General features: G+C 36.1%; 1 protein-coding gene across 1 annotated transcript in view; it reads left to right on the forward strand.

Annotated features, from left to right (window-relative positions):
* Positions 1 to 22,017, forward strand: part of LOC135195793 (ral GTPase-activating protein subunit beta-like) — an 80,608-nt gene that overhangs the window by 14,158 nt on the left and 44,433 nt on the right. The window contains exons 3-10 of the mRNA XM_064222270.1: positions 1,448 to 1,576; positions 1,878 to 2,061; positions 2,542 to 2,698; positions 9,226 to 9,453; positions 14,819 to 14,954; positions 16,283 to 16,387; positions 20,013 to 20,147; positions 20,925 to 20,978. Of these exons, the coding sequence (XP_064078340.1) occupies positions 1,448 to 1,576; positions 1,878 to 2,061; positions 2,542 to 2,698; positions 9,226 to 9,453; positions 14,819 to 14,954; positions 16,283 to 16,387; positions 20,013 to 20,147; positions 20,925 to 20,978 (1,128 nt within the window). The remainder of the gene's footprint in view (positions 1 to 1,447; positions 1,577 to 1,877; positions 2,062 to 2,541; positions 2,699 to 9,225; positions 9,454 to 14,818; positions 14,955 to 16,282; positions 16,388 to 20,012; positions 20,148 to 20,924; positions 20,979 to 22,017) is intronic.

The raw sequence follows: 22,017 nt of genomic DNA on the forward strand, positions 1-22,017 counted from the left end.
CCATACAGGCAGTCCCCGGGTTACGACGGGGGTTCCGTTCTTGAGACGCGTTGAAAGCCAAAAATTGTCGGAAGCCGGAACATCGTCAAAAATCCTAAGAAAACCTTACTTTTAATGCTTTGGGTGCATTGAAAACTATGTTAACTGCATTCTTATTGCATTTTTCATAAAAAAAACCTTCAAATATAGATTATTTTGCATTTTTGGTGTCATATTTCTTGTGCCAGATGAGCGCTGTAGGCGTCATAACCCTGGAACGTGTTGTAACCCTGGAAATAATTTCTGATGAATATAATTGAAAACCACCTTAACCTCGGAACGTCGTAAGCCGAACCCGTTGTAACCCAGGGACTGCCTGTATTTATCTTTTCCTTCGGGCCTGCCCACAGGTCCTTGGAACCTCATTTCCTTGGACTGGTGGTGGATGCTTGCAGGTTGTTTGCTTACCTGGCTCCTTCAAGAGGACAAGTTGCATCTAGCCTATGGTGTGCAGTTCTAGAGGTAAGAAGGATGTGAGAGTCACTGGCCTCTCCACCTTCCCCACCTCGTCCTTCCACTCCTCTTCCTTTGGGTTGAGGAAAGATCTTTAACTTACACTGGTTGGTCGGACGATTGATGCGGTAAGCTTACACATAGAGCTTCCTTTCTATGTTTCTTATCAGAATCATAGAAGCAATCCTGCTCCCTCCTCTAGCAAGGGGAGGAGGGAGACTGGCAATAATGCAAACCCTTCCCAGAACTTTGCACTAATGCCTTCGACTCTAAATATTCTTCACACCCCATTTTCGGAGGAGCTACAATTCCTCATTCATTTTGAAAAGGCCCAGAAGTCTAACTCTTGATCATGCAGCTCCTATACTCCAATTAAGTTGTCAGAGGCAGGGCACTCCTCCTCGCTCTTACGACCAGGAGAAGTAGCCTAGGTGTGTAGAACTCCAGTCAGTTCTAGAGGCTCACTCATATTCCTCCCACCAATCAGTTAGTCGTCCTTATGTAAATGACCGAGGGTTTGCATATCATGTATGAACAAATCACAGTTTTTGAAAGTAAATTGTATTTTTCCTAACTATACCAACCTGAGGTCCTTTACATATATGCCCACCTCATGCCACCCCTCAATCTGAACCTGGGCCGAAAGGCAAAGTGGAGTGTTCACATCCAGGCAGGCTGGCTTACCCGCCTGCCACACGGTATGTAGTCCCTGCCTAACCACCTTGTTCAAGAATTTAACGGCCGTAATTCCAGCTACGCCGAAAGTAATTCCTTATGTAAAGGACCTCAGGTTTGTATAGTTAGGAAAACTACAATTTAGTTTCAAAAATTGTGATTTTGTATGATATGACCACATGCACACTTCTGTAAGGAACAGGTATATTTTATTTACCTTTGCTGTACATTAGTATAAAGAATTTAAATTTTGAGGTGCCTTTAATTTGTTCTTTTGCAGAGGATTCTACTCGACTGTTAGCAAGTGGAAGAGCAAAGTGTAACAGCATTTTGCATTTGTTCGGGCCTTGGTTATTTGAAGCTGCCCTTATAAATTGTAACATGCAAGCCAGCCTTGGCCCTCAGCATAGTGAGTAGTGGTGTATATGACAATATTTTTTTTAACTGTGCATTTGATGACAAGATTTCTTTTTCAAAAGTTATGACTTTCAGAATTACAGACATACTAAGAAATTTCTCATTTGAAATAAAGTTTCTCTAGGTGGTACAAAGGTTTCTTTTATGATTAAAAACATTTGAGTTACTGTACAACAGCTAGTTTGGACTATGTTCCCATCATTTCTGTATGACAGGGACACTATATTATAATTTTCATAGTTTTTGTCACATATTTAGAACAGTATAGTAATACAAGAGTTTGTATGATTTAGAAACAGATGGTAGTGGAAGTGCTGGGTCAGGTTCCCGTCGGCCGGTTTCTGGTTTTGGTGGAGAAAGTGGTAGAAAATCTAGTGACTCTTCAGTACCATCGGAACCACAGAATGACCGTCTTGCTAACTTGTCTCCACAGCACTTCCAAGGAGGCCGAGCTGAGGCTCTTGGGGCTCTTTGCAGGTAATTAATGCTAATATCGTTGGTGTATGGATTGTCATAATAGTATTTGTTTTGCCTTTGGATTTATGCTATATTTCAGTTTTAAAAACTTAACTGCAGATGTTTAGGGAATATATAAAATATTTGTAATGTCTTTGATATTGTTTCAATGGATTTGTTTTCAATTATGAATATAATAGGCACTTTAAGTTTATAAAAATACTGCATTGTTTTATTATTGGTAATTGCTGTAAATGAAAAATCACAATGGATTTTATATTTTATGTTTGGGCAAAAAAATTGCATATTGCCATGGATTGTTTGTGTACTACTGGTGGAATTTGTTTTGATGTTTTGTATGTTGAGCATTATCATAATGAAGTGTGATTGTTGAAATTTTGAATTTTTTTTAGCACTACTGAGATATCTTTTTTATGATTAGTTGATGTAATATCTATTATTTAATGTTCACATTTTGTTTTTTGTTTTTATAAAATATAGGATATTTTGCTCCAAGAAAACTGGGGAAGAGATTTTGCCTGTATATCTAGCTAGATTTTACCTAGCTGTCCATCAGGGACTAAGGCAGACAGATGGTAATGTCACAGCACACCAAGAACAAGCTAGCTTCACGTCTAATAAGTACCAAGGATCCAAGGTAAGCTTTAGTATAATTGATATTTTATGTTTTATTGTTGAATTTCTTTTCTGTGTACAGCAAGTACAAATAGGCTTATTTTTACTTTTTTTATTTGTGACATAAGGCAACCATCATTCTAATTTTGGAATGGCATGGTGACTTATGGAAGTCATCCTGATTTGGCATAACTAACTAACTGTGTGAGTGACTGCTGAAATAATGGCCAATGGCAATGAAATGGGTACAGTTACGGGAGAGGGAACATTGATTATGGAAGGATGCATGGTGGAAAAAAATACCATCTGTTATCTACCCACAAGAGTTGCAGGACTCTGTTAATTACAAAATTTCACCAGTCATGGCTACATCCACTGGACAATCTATGAGCAAATGAAGAATGGAGTGGGTGTAGCTGGATTAAGGGACAACGATATGTGAGTTTGGAAGGAAGCAGTCTTCTTAGCCAGTAGCATGGTTGCCTTCAGACAAGGCTCTCATGTGGTAAGGTGGCTGAACCTTTGTAATTCAGAAAAAAATTTAAAGTGGCTAGTAGCTAGGCAGTCCTAAGACAAGGCAGGTTGGTAGCTAGCATGGGTGGTACCATGCCAACCAAGTAGAGTTGCAAGTGTGAAGTGGATGTAGTTGAGAGCAGGCCAGGCAAGAGACTAAGTATGTGAGAAATGTTTAAATGTGCAACAGGGTGAACAGCAACTATAATCGCAGGTGAAATGCAGGTAGATCAGTCAAAGAAAAGAAGTGCACAAAAACTGTTCTGAGACATTTCCTGAGGATCTCTGAGACATTTCCTGAGGATCAACTTTGATTGATTGAGTACTATGTGGTACCTCAGCTACTAGGGTCACTGAGACTGAACTTGCATTGAAGATAACATCATTTCTGACAAAGTTTAAGGGTTCTGAAGAGGAGGCAGCAGACCCTTCAGTAGCTGAATTTCTTGTCTAATTAGCCTTGAATATCTTCCTGAGGTGCAGTGAAACACTGGGCAAGGTCATAAAGACCTGGGCAGTAGGGTCGACACAGCTAAGAGCGTGGGAGCAATTTACACGTGACTGATCAGCAGTGGCAGTGTGGCACCTGCTTGGAAATGAAAAGTCTCTGTCAAGGAAAACATGGCTGGTCATACCTGGAAATCCATGACAGCTATTCTTGGGCATAGTAAATGTTTACTTCCATGCTAGTGGATGCCACAAAAGTAAGCTAGTTGTTAAACATAACATAGCACTGTCAAAATCAATTGAATATACAGGCGGCCCTCGGTTAGCGGCAGGGGTTCCGTTCCTGGCCACCGACGCCAAGCGATTTTCAATGCTGAGCGATTTTAAAGCCTACGGCCGCCGCACACCTTCTTTCGAAACTCTAGGCCAGTCAAAGGCGCCGTAATCCCACAACGGCGCAATAAGTAAAATTATATTTATGCAGTATAGTACTATAGAATTTACTGTACAGTACATGTGGGTGTCTAGAGTATGTAAAGATATAATAAAGTTTATACAGTGTACAGGTAGCTGTAGTGTTCAGGTTACTATCATTAGTCTTACGATAGTCCGATTTTATGAGAGATCAAATTACAATGGCCTAACTTTATCCATCTTCTAGTTACATAAGTTCAATAACAGCAAAAGAGAATGATGAAAGTATGGTTTTAACGTTATACTCGTTGCGTGAACGTGTATAGCCATGAACAACCGAACGAGAAACGACTTTTTTTTTTCTAAGTACAACCGAACTGGATAACATCTGTTTGGCTTGTATTTCGATCATCGTACTACAGTGCAACATTACCGTATTTGTTATAAATGGCGTTATGTATAGAATAGAACTGAGATATCTTAATGTAATAACTTTATTCGCTATAGATCAGAGATCAATATAGATTAAAGATCAATCGGGAAATATACCTTTAAATTTAAACCTAGTTATAACTGAAGCTGAGAAAACTGTTCAAGCTGCTAGTGACTATTATCGTACATCGGCAACAAGGATAAAACTGCAGTAAACGTCTGCCATCACACACAACTGTAGATAAAATTGGGATAAAATCATTTTAATCAAAACTACTGTGCTTGAAAGAACACATTTTACTGTTGGTTTCACGCCGATATAAGATAAATAACGTAAAGTTCGTATTACGATGATATAAAGGATTATTGCGAACGGAATCACGCAAATTTTTACGCAATAAACATGCCGACAACGTAATCTGTTAACTAAAAAAATAGTAGTTCACATTCACAACGAGACATATTCAATAAATATTTCCACCTAAAAACACGCTGTATGCGGAAAAATAACTTTGTCTCATATAAGTCAAGTATATAGATATTCGTTTATGCTAAGTAGAAGCAAGAGCATTCGCTCAGAATTGCGTTATGGTGAAACAAACTTGTATTCATCAGCTGATTTCAAACCACAACATTGGCCGCTCCGCGGAATATGGACCTAAGTTTGCCGTAGTATTTTAAAATACAATAATATGAGAATACATACAATATTCTTGGATACGGAGAAATAATGTATAACTTTTGAAAGGATTTATGGAAAAGATGCATAATTAATAAAATAACACAATGCATTTTTCGGAACTGGCGGACAAGAACGAACATGAAAAACCATCCCCTGACAGCGTGGAGCGTAGTTACAAAGGCTGCCTTAATTTGTATCTTATTTCTGTACAAAAATGAAAATACCTTTACGTAATATATTTTCATACACATTTTAAACATAAAAGCATAAACATTTGAAAAATTGACACATCGATCGCTAAATTTGCACTCTTTTTAACTCAATATTTTCGGAAGAGCGGCAGACGGCGGCATACAAGAACGAACTTGAAAAAAACATCGTAGTCGATAACTTGAAGGGGAGTTTCAAAAGCTGCCTTTTTATCATATTTCTGCACAGAAATAAAAATACCCTATTCGTAATACATTTTCATACACATTTTAAACATAAAAGCATAAACATTTATAAAATCGACACATCGATCGCTAATTTGCACTTTTTTTAAATCTATATTTTCGGAAGAGCGGCAGGCGGCAGCTTACAAGAAAGTACATGAAAAAACATCGTATTTGATAACGTGAAGGGGAGTTTCAAAAGCTGCCTTTGTATCATATTTCTGTACAGAAATAAAAATGCCTTTCACGTAATATATTTTCATACACATTTTAAACAAAAGCATGAACATTTATAAATCGACACAGCCATAGCTAAATTTGCACTTATGTAACTCGATATTTTCGGCATAGAACAGGGTCAGAGGCATATATTTTACCCTAATACCTACGTAATAACTCTCCATAAAATTTGTTAATATAATTTGCATAACCTTTATGGTCTGAACGGCATTTCTACAAATGTATGAACTCGTTAGACAACGGCGCTAGCGGCGCTGTTAACTGAAATTTGTGCCGTAAAGATACCTTTAAAATGCCTTATTTTTTTAATGAATATTTTTGACGACCGCCGTAAAACCGATTCGCCGTTGAGTGATTGTTAACCGCGGGCCGCCTGTATAAGGAATGACCGTTGATTCATAAAACAGAAGAAAATTATCATAAGAAATCCTTATTAAACTGAATAAAGTGATCAGAAATGAATCAATAAAGGAAAAGGTTGAGCACATTTTGTATTTAAAATTAGTTGTAATACAGATAGTAACAGAATTAAGAGGTACACTAATTAAGGACAGAAATGTTAATAAAAAACATGGATACATAAAGAAAAGACTTAACTTCTAAATGCTAGGTAGAATTGCAAAAATAGCAAAATGTAAGAACAGTATATACAATAGCCCCCAACTTATTGAACACTATGGATAAGTGACAAATGCCCATTAGTAAAGTTTACACTTAAACATTTTTAGGTCATCTAAAAGCAAGTGGTAAAAACATTTTTATGTCATCTAAAAACAAGTGGTAATTGCACATTATTTATACCCTAAGTTAAGCTGCACTTTACGCTTGCCATCTAAGTACAGTTGACCCTCCGCTCATATTCACGGGGGATAAGTACCACAATCACCCGTGAATAGCTAAAATCTGCGAATACATAAAACGCCCCTCTAAAAGTGCAGATAACTGCCTATCTTGAAAATTCTAATACCAAATGTATGCTGAAAGTATTATCCTACATCAAATATACCTTTGATTATAATCTTATTACATACTGTATTCATCTTTGAAATGATGATATTCATACGTATCATTTTAAAGTCAACTTAAACATTTTACCCTCAAGAATTTATATGTACACACTTCTAACCCTTCCAGCTAATAAAAGAAAGATGAACTGAGTTACTTACATTGTTTAAACAAATAAAAATGTAAGTAATACACTATACATTATGTATATCTATCTATAAACCACCATCCCTATATATCAATCTATCTATCTATCTCTCACCTTTGGCATGAGAAAGAGAGAGAGAAAGAGAGCACTGAGTGGGCAACATATATTTACCTGAGAGTGGGCAACATATGTTTAACTAATAGTGGGCAACACTTTCTACCCTTTACTGTCAATATGTCAAAATATTTGACATAGTTGACAGGTTACACCCTCTCCCCCTTGCTCCAAAGCTTTTGGACAAGACTGGGAAAAAGATGAGCGAAAAAATTGTTGAACTAAAATCTTACTAATTCATCATACGTGTATATTTTCTTTAATGAATTCAGAGAGAGAGAGAGAGAGAGTTTGTAAAAAAAATCTGCGCATAGGCGAGTTTCCTGTGAATGATTTATAGATAGTTTCCACTGAAAAATCCGGAATAGGCGAGTCCGTGAATAGCAGGGTTGGCTGTAATGTGTTTGAAAATATTACATCACATCTAAAAGATAAGCATAGCAAAAACCATAATAATAATGTAACTGATTAGTAAGTTAAGTATATCTTAGTTTTACCAGACCACTGAGCTGATGAACTAGGGCTGGCCCGAAGGATTAGATATTTTTACACGGCTAGGAACTAATTGGTCACCTAGCAACGGGACCTACAGCTTATTTTGGGATCCGAACCACATTATATCGAGAAATGAATTTCTATCACCAGAAATAAATTATCCTTTGATCCCGTGTTGCCCAAGCCGGAAATCAAACTTCGGTCCACTGGATTGGTAGCCAAGTACGAAAACCACTTGTCCAACGAGGAACTGATTAGTAAAGATTCAAGATAAGTTAAGGTGTAATGTATACACTAAAGTTTCTTTTAAAATTACCTGAAATGAGGTGAAGAAGCAAACTATAGTGCACTTACTCGTAACTTTATTAGAGAAATGAAAAATATAAAAAAAGTGAAAGAATAAGACAAAAGGGAACTCATTCAAGTGCTAATAAGGTAATAACTCAGTAAAAAATACATCCTCCTTGAGACAACAATACAGTATATTAAATAACATGTACAGTAAATGTTGCATAAAAATTGAAATCATAGGGTAAAACTTCGTAACACTGCAAAGCAGCTAGTCTCATATGAACAAACTCGTAAATTATTACTGATAGTTGTCACTAACAACAGTTGCAAAATTGGTGACTGAAGAGTTCTGTATGAATGTGGAATTCACCTGAACATTTTGACAAAGCACTGAAATGAAAAATGGCAGAAATCAGTTATTTTCAATGGCATAATCATGGCTGGAAGATTGAGTTTAGTTTGTTTGTTTGTATGGTGCTTTTACGTTGCTGAAACCAGTGACTTCTGAACCACGTCGAGAGTGAACTTCTATCACCAGAAATACACATCTCTCACTCCTCAATGGAATGGCCGAGAATCGAACCTGTGACCACCAAGGTGGGATGCTAATACCATACCAACCACGCCGCTGAGGTGCTTTGGAAGATTGAGTCCCAGTAGTGCCTGTCTCCCTAAAAATGGAACTTCTTGTGTTTAATCGCAGTTGTTTACATTCTTTAGTTCTCATCTACAATTGACTTATTTGTTAAGAAAATGTCATATACAAAGGTTTAAAGTAAATGCTCTGTAGTATAAGGCCTGTGAATATAAAACAGAAATCTTTGTATTTTATATAACAATTTCCTGTACCTACTGGTAAACATTCATAAATATTCTATAGAGCTTGTAGACTGACAGGTTATTCATAAGCAGTGTTACTTGCTATATTGATTTTATCACATCAAGATCTTAGTTTTAAAAAACAGCTTAAATACTGCTGGGCTAAAAATTGTAAAGCATTCATATTCTGATATTACACTAAATATTGGTACTAGTATTATGCTTTTTTTCCTTTGGCAACGGACAAACAATTTTGTTTAATGCATGTACTGTACAGTAAATCATAACTGACATGTGAAAATATGTGTAGATGATAGTTATGTTTCTTAAAATACAACAATCCAAAAACTACAAAGTAACCTTGGTACCTTGTGCTTAGCCTTTGGTTCCAGAGAATCTGATTTTAAGATAGAGGGATAAGGTAAAAAATGAAAGATACATGTAGGAAACGAACTAGATCATCATAATTACAGACAATAAATGATGCAAAGAAGCTTACTCAGGATTATTTGCAGACTGGTGTTTGCAGTGAAACAGCAGCAAGTATCCTCGTCAATGGAGTTGATTTGTTCCGCTTAGACCTTCAGGGAGTTGTAAGCTTAGTGCCAAGTGTTTTGGGGGTTTTGGAAGGTGTACTTCCAGAAGCAGAGGTTAATGCACCACCACATCTACCTGTCCCTCTGCTGCGCCGTGCCGCCACTCACGTGTTGTTGTCTATTCTGCCGTTACCACTACATTTCCAGGTCAGTCTTATGTGAAAAATTTGTACATATGTTTTTCAGGTCTTGTCATTCTTCATTCTTGCCACACACTCTACCACTACAAACAGGTTTTCAAATCTGTGAGGGGTGGTAGGTATATGGATTTGTTTTCTTTAGAGGATATAAATATGATTAGATTAAATTGCAATAGCTTCATGATAAAACTGTTAACAAGTAGAGAATAGAATATACCATAGCTGTTTTTCTTTCTTTAGCATATACTACAAGCATGTAGATTGTGATGTTATGAAGTGTATCATTTAAGACATTCTTAATATCCATGAGCCCCTGTAAAATGTTACCAGAGCACATTTCAAAGAATGGAAATATGTTAGGTATTAACCTTTTAGCAAGTTGGAAGTTTTTTTGAAGAGCTTGCATGTTATTTATTTTTTTTTTTTTTTCTATGAGGCAGGGGTCATCTGAAATAAGACATGTTTGGTCTATCTAAGTACAGCAGAACCTTGCTGTTTTGATCATTAACCTAATGGATTTTCCATACATCAGTTTTTACCATAGTTTTAAAATCATCTTTTATTTTATTTGTTTAATTTATAAATTCGTCATCATAAATATTCATCTCAAACCAAATTCATCACGTATAGTGCTGAGTAATCCTTTAGATTCCAGTGCTTGGCTTCAAGCCTAAATCTCATATTCCATTCCATTCCATTCTATATTGTAGGAGTAAATTTGAAAACACAGTATCTCACTGACACCTACTTAGGCCTTAGTAGTCTTTATCTGCAATTGACTTCATATAGTGAGACTGTGTGATGGACGCGAAGGAGAGGGGCTCCGAAGTTCTGGAACACTGCCGCTGCTGTCACATTCTAGATGAGAAACAGGGCTGACAACTTCAGAGACTGTAAATGAACAAAAATTCTCTCTTCCTCAGGAAGAAGAATGTATCCTGAGAAAAACTAATAATTAAAATATGTGAGGATGGAGGGAAATACGGAAGAGAGCTGTACTGCCCACGCCGCAATCTTACAAAAATGACGGAAAGAGACTAGAAGATCATGACGACTGGCCCTGCATGTTGAAGGGAAGATTGCAATCGTTCGCCATTAAAAATCGTCCTGACATCCCGAAATACACACATTCTGAAAGACTAAAACATTAAAAAGTCCTTAGAGATGTGTGAAAAGATACATAAAAGCATATATGTCAATACACATATATCCAAATAAAACAGTAAACCAAAGTAAGGGTTCCTCTCTCTCTGAAGGCAATACTCTCTAAGGAGACGGATAGCCTTTCGCACATAACGCAAGCGATGCTGATGCGAGTAAAAGTCGTATCTACAGCAAAAGCATCTGTCCAAGGTCAACATGGCAAACAAAGGCTTGACTAAAAATGTTGACGTCCACGAATCTTGTCCTGAATAAAAATAAAAAATAAAAAAACCAGCTTGGAATAGGAGAGTGAAGCGAAACTCCAGTCTCCAAGGTGGTAGAAGAAAGACTGATGTTTTGCTGGGGTACGATTTTGGTCGATGACCAAGCATCCACTCCGTATATGCATGAGTTGCCAGATGCCACAGATTCCTTGTTTTACAATCTTTGATTGTTTTTACTGGTTTTCCAGCTAGCGCTAGAAGATTATCTTAGTGACCTCAGGTTTGTTACCTATGAAAAATACAAATTGATTAAAAAATTTGTCATTTCATTGTTCTCTTTGGTTTCTATTGTACACTGCAGTATTGTTATTTGTTAGCAATCAGGACAGGAAGCATCTCTTGTTATTTTTGTTTGATGTAGACATTTTTTTTTAATTTGACCCCTTAAATTTTATAATATATTTGGCTATATAAATTTTTTAGTTTATGTTGAGACAAGTTGGACTAACATCTGCACGAATAATTTAAAGTTAGCATCACTATTAAGATAATTTAAAGTTGATGCACATGGCATACAGTGCATATGAAACAAAGAAATGTAGCATGCTATTTAGATGTAGGGTGCCATCATAATTTATATTAAGTAAATATGCCTGAATTATGGCTTTGTTCATATACGAAACAAACCTTCGGTCTTAACATTAGGATAAATACTCAGCGCCAGCTGGAAACCAGTAAAGTTTAAAATAATTGTGTACACAAGGGACTATTGGCATCTGTGCTTGGTCACGAGACATGTGGGACTGCCCACATACCCCTCATTAACTCGTGACCCCGTCAGTTATTTTCTTACTGCCTTTAAGTGAGGATGTGGTTCACTCCGTCCTTTTAAAGCCGGTTTAGTTTGCCCCCTGTTGTTTTCAATTTGTTGTTTGGAATTCCCGGGTATGTGAACATGAAGCCTTCTCATGCTGCGAGACTTCCTGGATATCACAAGAAGCAGATAAACGCCCTGTTATTTTCTTTGACGGTTTCGACGTCGATGGAAACCGTTGAAGTACTCATCGTGTAGTTAGTCGTAGGTGAAGAAACTCTTAAGGTACGGTTAATTCGTTACCTATGCTTGGGAATATCGCATACTCATATGGATTGCCTGTAATCCAAAGCTTTGATGTATCTGGATGTGCTTCGGGAAGTAATTATGACTAATTGTGCTCCTTTCCCTGTGGGGAGAGGCGTGCATCGCCATCTTGTTTTCGTTCCAGATACGTGGGTAGAGAGGATGCAGGTGTGCGGTCGGCGTTAGGCTTATCAGGAGAACCAACCCAAAAAGGACAGTTGGTTTGATGTATAATGTCGTGTTGCCATCCAGGATCCCACGTGATGAATGTCCCTTTTATCCTGACATGCACTGGATGGCGGTCAGATGCGTCGCCATCTGTAAGAAGCAGATAGGGCAACAAGGCAGTCTTTAATGTCAGGTTGCTATGGCTACGAGAATAACATCAACAGCCTTGCACTTCTGGTAGGGTGCTGGCTTCGCATTAGAGTTGCTCAGTGACGTCTTAAACATGGAGACCGCCATGACGTTTCTTCACAGCTGCGGCCTACACGAAGGCATGCTTCCATTTTCATTTCGAGGTACAAGAGTGCTTTACAACTATGCTTTCGGATGGGAGGTTTTTAATGCACATTGTTTTTGAGAGAAATTACAAGCGTTAGGAGATATAAGTCACATAATGGAAAAGACACAAGTCTTTCCTCTGTATCCTTCTGCTTAGGCGTCAAGCTTAGGTGACTGGCTTTGATGCCAGTGCATTCTCCTGCCAATCCTGGAAATAATAGGGACTTCGTAGCTGATCCTCGAGCCAAGAGGAGAAGTTTCTTCTCCATCTTCGAGCCAGGATTGTTACATCCCTATTATATGAAAGCACAAGAAGTAGTAGTAATTGTCAAACAAGTGAATGATGGAAAGTTAGTCTAGTGTGGCTGCTGTGAAAAGTTGGAAAAGGCTAGAATCAGGGACTTCGTGACTGATCCTCGTGCCAAGAGGAGAAGAATAATTTCCTCTTCATCTTTGAGCCAGGACTGTCACATCATTGTAAAGTAGAAATGCCACAGAAGGTTGGGTCTCTTGATCTTGGCTGCAAGAGTACCATAAACAGCCTCACGCTTCCATCAAGTGTGTTGACGTCATAGCCAAAACCTCTTGCAAATGGCGGTAGTCATGACGTCACAGCCTACCGATTCTTGATTTACTTCGCTGCCTCCGAAACCTGATACGCTTTTTGACTCAGTGGTACACACTGTAATGAAGAATAAACAGGATCTAGAGGTGAAAATGGCTAAGTAAGACAAAAAGAAAAGGCGTGATTCGTCTTCTTCTTCTTCGTCTTCTTCTCTAGATGGTGTCATAGCTAAGTTCAATGGCATCACTGATTGTACCACAAGCGTTGGAGGATACGAGATTTCGTGTCTGATACTCGGGACAAGAGGAGAAGAGTAGATTCTTCTTCATCTTCGAACCAGGACTGTCACAGCCCAATCAGCAAGAAAATAGAGTTTTTCAAATTTCTGTCTCCTTCTTTACTTAGGGCAGTAAGAAGAGAGTACCATCATAAGCTGGAACGGACAAGGTACAGGTGAGTGAAGCAGCCATACTGTTAGGGTTAGTATCAGTAAGATACCTATCAGTAGCAGGACATTCCTCTCTTTAGCAAGGGGGAGAGGAATGATAACAAACCTACATGAGTGGATGAATTGTCTGACTCTATGATATTCATATATGTCTTAGATTCGGAAATACTGGTCAGTTGTTTTGTAGAATTCTGGTATTCAGAAAACTGATCAAAGGTGGCAAACTCCCAGTTGGTTAATAGTACTTACCTCCCACCAAGAGTAAGTCTATCCTAATGTTAAGACCGAAGGTTTGTTTCGTATATGAACAAATGACAAATTTGTAACTAATTTGTATTTTTCATAACTTACAAACCTGAGAACTTAACATTAGGATAAATATTCAGCGCCAACTGGAAACCAGTAGTTTAAAATAATTGTGTACGCAAGGGACTATTGGCATCTGTGCTTGGTCACAAGACATGTGGGGCCACCCACATACCCCTCATTAACTCGTGGCCCCGTCAGTTATTCTTCCAACCCAGGTTAGTTGATAGAGGGGTAGTTAGAGGTGGGCCTTTGTATGTAAGACCTCAGGTTTGTAAGTTATGAAAAATACAAATTAGTTACAAATTTGTCATTTTGTTCACATGAATGTTGTTATAAGTATATATATATGATACATCAAAGACCATGTTGGCAATATGTTTACATTTAGTGGTATGTGGTATACAGCAGATAATGAGCAAATTATTGTAAGGAAACTCTAATATCAACAATTTTGATTAACAGATAACCTTCCCCCCCACCAAGCATTAGTGAAAGCAGGGTACCACTGTACATATTTTATTATAAAATACTGTGCTATAGTTGTACAACATTTTGATGGGCTGCACTAGAAGTAATGATTTTCTTTTGATTTCATGTTGTAGGATTTTGACAAGTTGTTAATTAATTTGTATTTTTCATAGCTAACAAACCTTCGGTCTTAACATTAGGATAAATCTTCTGGCACCAGCTGGAAACCAGTTAAAAACAATAAAAAATTTTAAATGCAAGGAATCTGTGGCATCTGGCATCTGAAACGTAGTTCAGATGGAAGTGAGTCAGAGATCACACTTGTTTATTTACAGTTTTTTTATTGTTTTAACAGGTTTCCAATTGGCACCAGAAGATTTATCCTAATGTTAAGGCCTCAGATTTGTTAGCTTTGAAAAATACAAATTAATTAAAAATTTATCATTTCGTGGAGCTCAAAAAGCTTGCTTAAGGTGATAAGATTTTTGCAAATACGTACCTGATAAGTGTTTGGTTTTACATGTCATTAATGAAAATCCTTTATCAGCAATTTTTTAGGTCTTGATTTAGATTTATTTATTTTTATCTCAGGGTCTACAAGTTAAAGAAGTTGGATGCAGCAGTGGGGAGCGACTTGTTCTGTCACATCTTCGACCTCAGCTTGTCAATCTTCTTTCTAATGCCCTGCAAGTAGAGACAGACCCTGCAAACACACAAATGCTCCTTGGTCAGTTGCTAATGAATTCACATTTAAGTTAAGACATTTGTGTTAGTGATAATTATGTTGGTGGATACTGGATTATGATGATGATAATAATTAATGATTTGTGTCAAGTGATAATTATGTTGTTGGATACTGGATTATGATGATGATAATAGTAATTACTGATAATAGAAATAATAATAATGGTTTATGATGGTAAATATAGATGTAAGAGAGACATTTTAAGCTTTAGATACTGTTTCCATTCATTGTAGAAAACAGCCTATTTAGTAGTTAAATTGAAATAATTTGCCTTCTAGATTTAAAGCAAAATTGTCATTTGAAATGCAGTAGTTATTTGGAAACATTTGGAGATGTATGTGTTAAAAGTTTAGAGAAATCAGAAATCACACAAATGTGCAGAACTCCTTGTACAAGGAAATGACCATCATTTACAGTATTATACTGTGAATTGCAGTACAGGTTGTATTTGTATAATAGAGTATGGAGAAAGCTTGTATGAATGGATTTATAGAATTGTTTGCAAACTTCATTTAATTTCAATATAATAAAGTCCAATAGTTTACCTTTACTAGAAATCATGTAAATAAGAACATTAAAGTAATTTTGATTTTGTCATGAATCATATAGTCATTTTTGTGGAAAAAGTTGGGTTTTAAACATCACATGAAGTTGAATATTACACGATATGTGATACATATGATGCATTATGAAATTTTAGTGAATAATGACATGGTCAGTTATTGTTCTGAGGTAATCCTTCCATAATTTAAATTTTCACTAATCTGAGACACCTGCTTTAATGGTGTTGGATTAGTGAAAGTCTACCAATACTAATAGTAAATGTATTATAGTAAATCTATCATAAGTATTGCAGGGAGTAATTAATATAAAAGCAATAGTCCATCCACATGCTTTACTGTTACAGTATTAGTAGTATGCAGCGTACTTTAATCAGACCACAGAATTAACATTTAACTTTCGTAGTGCTGTGTACAGTAACTGCCTCATTTGCTCCATCTCATTCCAACCCATTTCTCAAACCAACCAGTGTCACTTAGAATTATAGTTGGCAGTACCAAGAAAGCATGCATTCAACCAGCTAAACATGTGTTGATGGATTGCCGATGCTTGTGAAATAAACATTTTATGTTTATAATCAGTTGAGAGGAATTTTGTTTAGACTCAATGATGTATAGCTACTGGTAACAACTACTGGTAACCATCATACTTAGGTAGTTTAATAAGGCATCCAAGTCACATTTCTAGACTTTTGGATTGGCATGACGAATCTCTTAATGCTCCTAATGTGCTGTATATATCTATTTTAGGAGGCCTCCTGTTTTGTGTCCAGGATGCAGCATTATGTGAAGTTATGGATTCCATATCCCAGCACAACTTTTCATCTGACAGAGATCACAACATAATGTCATCTGGTAAGAACAGAAGTTATGATTTGGTCTTTGCCATTTTTATACTATAAATATCATTTATGCTTCGGAGTTGACATTTGTATGTGATGTTACCAAGCAGATAGCATGTACTGCAGGAGCTGCGTGAGTATTGCATTTTTTTTGCTGGAGTTTTATTCAGTTTACTTTTTATTGGCTTTAGTTATAGAACTTTAGATATGTGCCCAGGTTCTGCTTAAGCCAGATTTTGACATGGATTGCAAGGGAGAATGTCATTGTTGTGTTTTCTAGATATGAAATAGGTTCATTATTTTTGGGTTCATGTGTTATCCTGAATTTTGCTATGACCTACTCCATTGCGAAGCAGAGGAATGTATAGAACTATGACCTTCTCCATTGTGAAGCAGAGGATATATAGAATATAGTTTTTCATAGTTGTTTATGTAAGCTGTGTTGCTGTTAGTGGTTTTGTTTTTTCATAATGGGATGTCAATATTTAATTTTTATTCGTACAAAGATTATGTCTGTTACTGTACTATTCTGAGAGGAATATAGCCTTCAAAGTTGATTTCCTCCATGTACAGCAAGCCACATGTACATGTAGTTGTAATCATAATACGTATGTTATTGAATTCCATGGCTGTAATTGTGAGGCGAATGCTTTTTTAAGTCATCCATCATTTAGAATTGTTTGTAAATGTTGCCAGTTTGTCACAGCATGTAGTTAATTACATTATGAACATTTTTTTTTTTATTGAATTTCATTTGCATATAAAGACCATTAAAATGCTTTTGGAAATTTTGACTTTCATCTAATGGAGATGTAGAAAAGCAAAAGAAATGTTTAGACATGCTTTTTGTCAAAATTGCAAGAAACATAGTATTGTTTTGCCTGAAATATGTTATCATTACAAGAGGAGCTGAATTCGTCCTTTTCTCATGTTAATTTGCATATTTTTTTTCATTTTTAATAATTATCACCTTTAAAGTTAAAGCTAAAGTTCTTTTTATCTTTTTCCATTCTTTTGGAATGCTGTATACTTGTGTGATGCTATTGTCATCCAGGCCTTATTCTGTGTAAACTGGTTTTATTTTGTCAGGAGTTGTAAGACAGCAAAAGATGAATGATAGATGTGAAAGGATTCTTTTTCATCAACTTAGAAAAGTGCAATCTATGATGTGGAGTGATGATGTATATACAGTAAAGCAATAAGGACAAAAAATAAGACATTTTCTCATTGTGAAAATGCATAATCTGAAGTGTTTTCATTGGCAGATTGTTCTTATTATTTTTTTAATGCTGGCTGCTTCTGTGTTTCATTTGAATTGAAATGCCTTGTATTGTTTGTGGTTTGTATGACGAGTTTAGCTTATTTTATGTACATATGTTATGTGTAGTACTTCACAGGTAGTACAGAACAGTAATTTAAGGCAACTTTGCTGGTGTCTTTTTTGGGCACTGTGATTTTGCAGATATTGTCAACTAAAAGTGTTGATGTAACTGAATGGACATTGTCACTAACTGGGAATGAAGGGTAGTCTCCTCAGAGATAAAGAGAGTTCCTTTGGTTTTGTGGAGGTGTTGTTGTCATAGAAATACAGAATATTCCTAGAGGTTTGCATTGGTTTTACTGGGTTAAATTTAACTCTGGGAAGTAATAGTGAGTGCTTTGTCATTGTCATCTATGCCATGGAAAGTATGCTGATGGTTTTAGTTCATTATTTCTCTTCCCATCTGTCTGTTGCCATATTTCATAAGAAAACTAACAAATAGTTTTTACATTGTGTTTCCAAGTTTTGATCTGGTTCCAAGATTGTTTGAGTGCTTCATTATTTTGTATAGTAAGGATGCAAAGTAAATGGTATGATTGACTTTGAATGTTCTGGTATCTATGTTAATTGCATCAAAGTATTGTGAAAAGTGTAAATGATGCTGAATATTTAGGTAATTATGGTTTGCAAGTTGTATTAGTGAAGGATTGGAGTTTGAGGTTTCAATAAATGGTTCACATTGTCTGTAATTAATTTTCTGCTTTGTTGGGAAACGCAACATGGAGATAGGAGCAATTTTTTATTTTTGTTTTTTGTTCCATGTTCTCATTTCTTCAGAGCTCAGTTTGTAATCCAAGGGAGATGCTGGAGTAGAAATGGGTGCTTGTCTCCAGGATTGTTTGACTGTCCAAGGGTCATTGAATGAAATTAAGGATGTTTAAGAGGAGCTGATGATCAATTTGCAGGCTTTCTGTTACCTTTGAGATAGCTTGAAAGATAGAAAAGATATTATAGGTTCATCACTGGTTTTTGCCTAAATCACTTTCTAAGAACTGTGTTAAGGCCATAAGTAGTAAAATAATAGGAATAAGGTAAATAATTAGTAGGTTTACATCTCAAGCAAATTTGGAGTGTTTCATCGTCAAGTGAAGTTTGATACATTAGCTGTTGTTGTAGACTGATAGCTCCTGGGCCTTATTTGGTGAATATCACATTTTTGATAAGAAGCTATGCGATAGGAACTTCTTTCAGTATATGAGGTGTGTGGGTACCTGGATGGGCCTCAGATAATTGGATGAAGTCACAGATGAAGTGAATGATCTTGTCATAGCATTGTCCATACCAATTTTTCAGGATGTGTATTATCTCAACATAATTGGTTTCAGAACCATACTTGTTGCAAATGGTGGGGGAAATCAGTTTTATTGGTTCCAAAACCAGATTTGTTGCACAGTGGAAAAAGTCAGTTGAAAAATCCTCTCAATTTTAAATATTGGTCTTGAAATACATTTCATGGGACTAAAAGAAAAAGAGACATTACTATTGTAAAACCGGGAGTTTTTAGCAGAACTTTAAATGTAGTGCTTATAGGAGAATATGTTTGTTAATTTCATAATTTTGTGTTAGTTCATGCATATGCATTATGACTAGGTTAGTAGTTAGTAGGGTTTTAATGTTGATTTTAAATTAGCATTTTTTTTAGTTTTTCAAGCAATATTTTGCAAACAGAACTTTGATTTTTATCCATATTTTTCAGTCATTAGATAATCTCGTAACTACTGCTCCTTTTTTATTTTTGGCTTTATTCAGAAGAATAATTTTTCACTATTCACAATATAATTGTGCTACAGAATCACCAACATGCACATTATATTCTGCTTGGATTTTGTTCATTAAACTTGAAGTGCAAGGCTGAGTCCAAATATTTTTATGACCTTTGAAGTATATTAGTATTTATCATGTTTGGTTTTTGTATTCTCTCTCTCTCTCTCTCCTCTTCTCTTCTATCATCGTTTCGGTCTCTTTCGTATCTCTCTCTCTCTCTCTCCTCTCTCTCTCTCTCTCTCTCTCTCTTATCTCTCTCTCTCAGCTCTCGCTCTCTCTCTCTTCTCTCTCTCTCTCTCTCTCTCTCTCTCTCTCTCTCTCTCTCTCTCTCTCTCTCTCTCTCTCTCTCTTTCTCTCTCTCTCTTACTGAAAATTTTACTTCATATTCTCTTAAATTCTTGCAGATAAAATTGTGCTAATGTTTACTTCTGTAGACTCACAGCCTTGCATTTCAAAGAGATCTTCTGTCATGGTCCCCCATGAATGTTGTTTTGAATATTTGTCCTCTTGTCCAAGCTTGCTTTCTCGCTTAACCCTTTACTGGAATTCTTAGGTGCCTCTGACACAGTTAGCTCGCATGGAGATTATAATAGCCTTCTGGATGACAGCTGCGAGACACTTCCTGTTGGAGACAGCCTTGGCCCTGTTGGAACATCAGGCCTTTCTAGCACCACATCTGCAAGTCATGGTAAATGCCTTTTGTTTTGCAATGCGTGTGTTGGGAAGTAAAAGTTATTTAATGTTTGCCTTGATTATTTTTCCAGCTTCAGTACTTATTCCTTTTCATGTTTTTAATGTCAGTATAAGACAAAATCCATCCAGTACAAAGTTTATTTGCTTAAAATTTTTTTGCTTACATGTCACATAGAATTTATATTTTTCTCTCAGCAGATTCGTTATTCTTATGTGATTGGAAGTACGTATTTGTCATTAAGTATAACTGACTTTTGTTTATTATGTTGAATCATGAAGACCATCCCAGATTCATTCATTTATATTATTATGCAGCTGCAGTAGCTTGAACAGTATTGTGCAGTTTATGAAGACAGTGTTAACTATTTTTTTGCACAATCAAAATAATTATTTTACATTACAGCACGTTGTTTCAACAAATAATGTTTTAATTTGAAAGGTAAAAGTTTGGGAAATAGAAAATAAGAGTTTGTATATATATGACCCTAATTCTTCATGCAGTATATTTACATATACATTCTTGGGGTGGGGGGCGGGACATGTCCTTTTACTTCATGTTATTTTCTGCATTACAGTACTGAAGTTAAATTGGCATAGTATTAATGTTGTGTGGTGCAAGGGAATTTTTTTTGTTTTGTTTGCTGAATGATTTTTGTTCAATTTTTTTGGCTTATATGTTGATTTTTGTGTATCATTTGCTGGTCTTATTATTCTAAGTTGTATCATAACATTTCATTCATCTGAATGCAAGAATTATACACATCTTTTACAGCCACATTGCTGAGTGCTACAGACACTGATGGTCCTCCCAGTTTTGAAGATCCGGGTAAAAAATGTTGACATAACTTAGCTTTATAGTTTACTAACACTAGTCTTAGCTCCTTAGTGTGACTTGAAATTCATAGTTAGGATTAAGTTGATGGATAATAATTTGATTTATGGAACTAAACAATTTTTACTCATTGTGACTGCTCTTATTTATATTTGGGCAGTGCCTTTTCATTTCTAACTTTGTAAGCAGAATAATCATTGGAAAATTATCTGTGAAATGATTTACTTGAGCTGAGATTTTTTCTGGCTGATAACTAACAGAAATTGCTTTCAAAACTCTTGAATGATGGTGGTAAGTTTTATTAGTTAAGAGTATCATTAGAAAACCAGAATGGTCTTTGTATAACAATAGCATGTTTATAGTTTCAATGGAATTCTTTTAGGTAAAAAAAGTCCTTAGAATCTCTTTTCCATGTTAAAGGAAAAGGGACGTATTCCATCCCTAGCTGATAGGGTCATTAAGTGTTCCCCCAAATACATATTGGAAATTTTTCAGTCTCACTTATAGTCACTTAGCCTTTTTATTTAAAGAAAACCCCTTGACAGAACATTTGTAAGATTATTTAGAATATTATCTTGAAAAGTTTTGGGTAATTTAGCGTTTATGAAAATCTTAATAAGATCCATATGTTTAGTTTTGTTTAATATGTTCTGAGTCATAATGCTATCAATGGAGGCTGTAGAGGTCTCAGTTCATTAAGGTGGTGGGCAGGGGTTTGCCACTTTATAAAACACCTGTTGTGAGATTAATCTTTATAGCTTCATCATTTTCTTTTTATCCAGTTTTTATGATCTGGATTTTGTAGATTTGTTATGTACTTCTAACTTATAGGGATAGGTTTAGATGACCACAAAAACTCAAGAATAAAAAAGTTGGAATTCTGAAAGTGTTGCAGTTGGCCAAGTTTTTGCCTTATGCCGTTCATCTGTTGCATTTGGTGTCGTCACACTTAGTTCTCCAACTTCAACTTTGCTTCACTGCCTTTTCACCTCCCATTTAACCCTTAGGCTAAATTATATATTAAGAACACCCT

This window comes from Macrobrachium nipponense, chromosome 16, assembly GCF_015104395.2.
Source record: "Macrobrachium nipponense isolate FS-2020 chromosome 16, ASM1510439v2, whole genome shotgun sequence".
NCBI classification, from domain to species: domain Eukaryota; kingdom Metazoa; phylum Arthropoda; class Malacostraca; order Decapoda; family Palaemonidae; genus Macrobrachium; species Macrobrachium nipponense.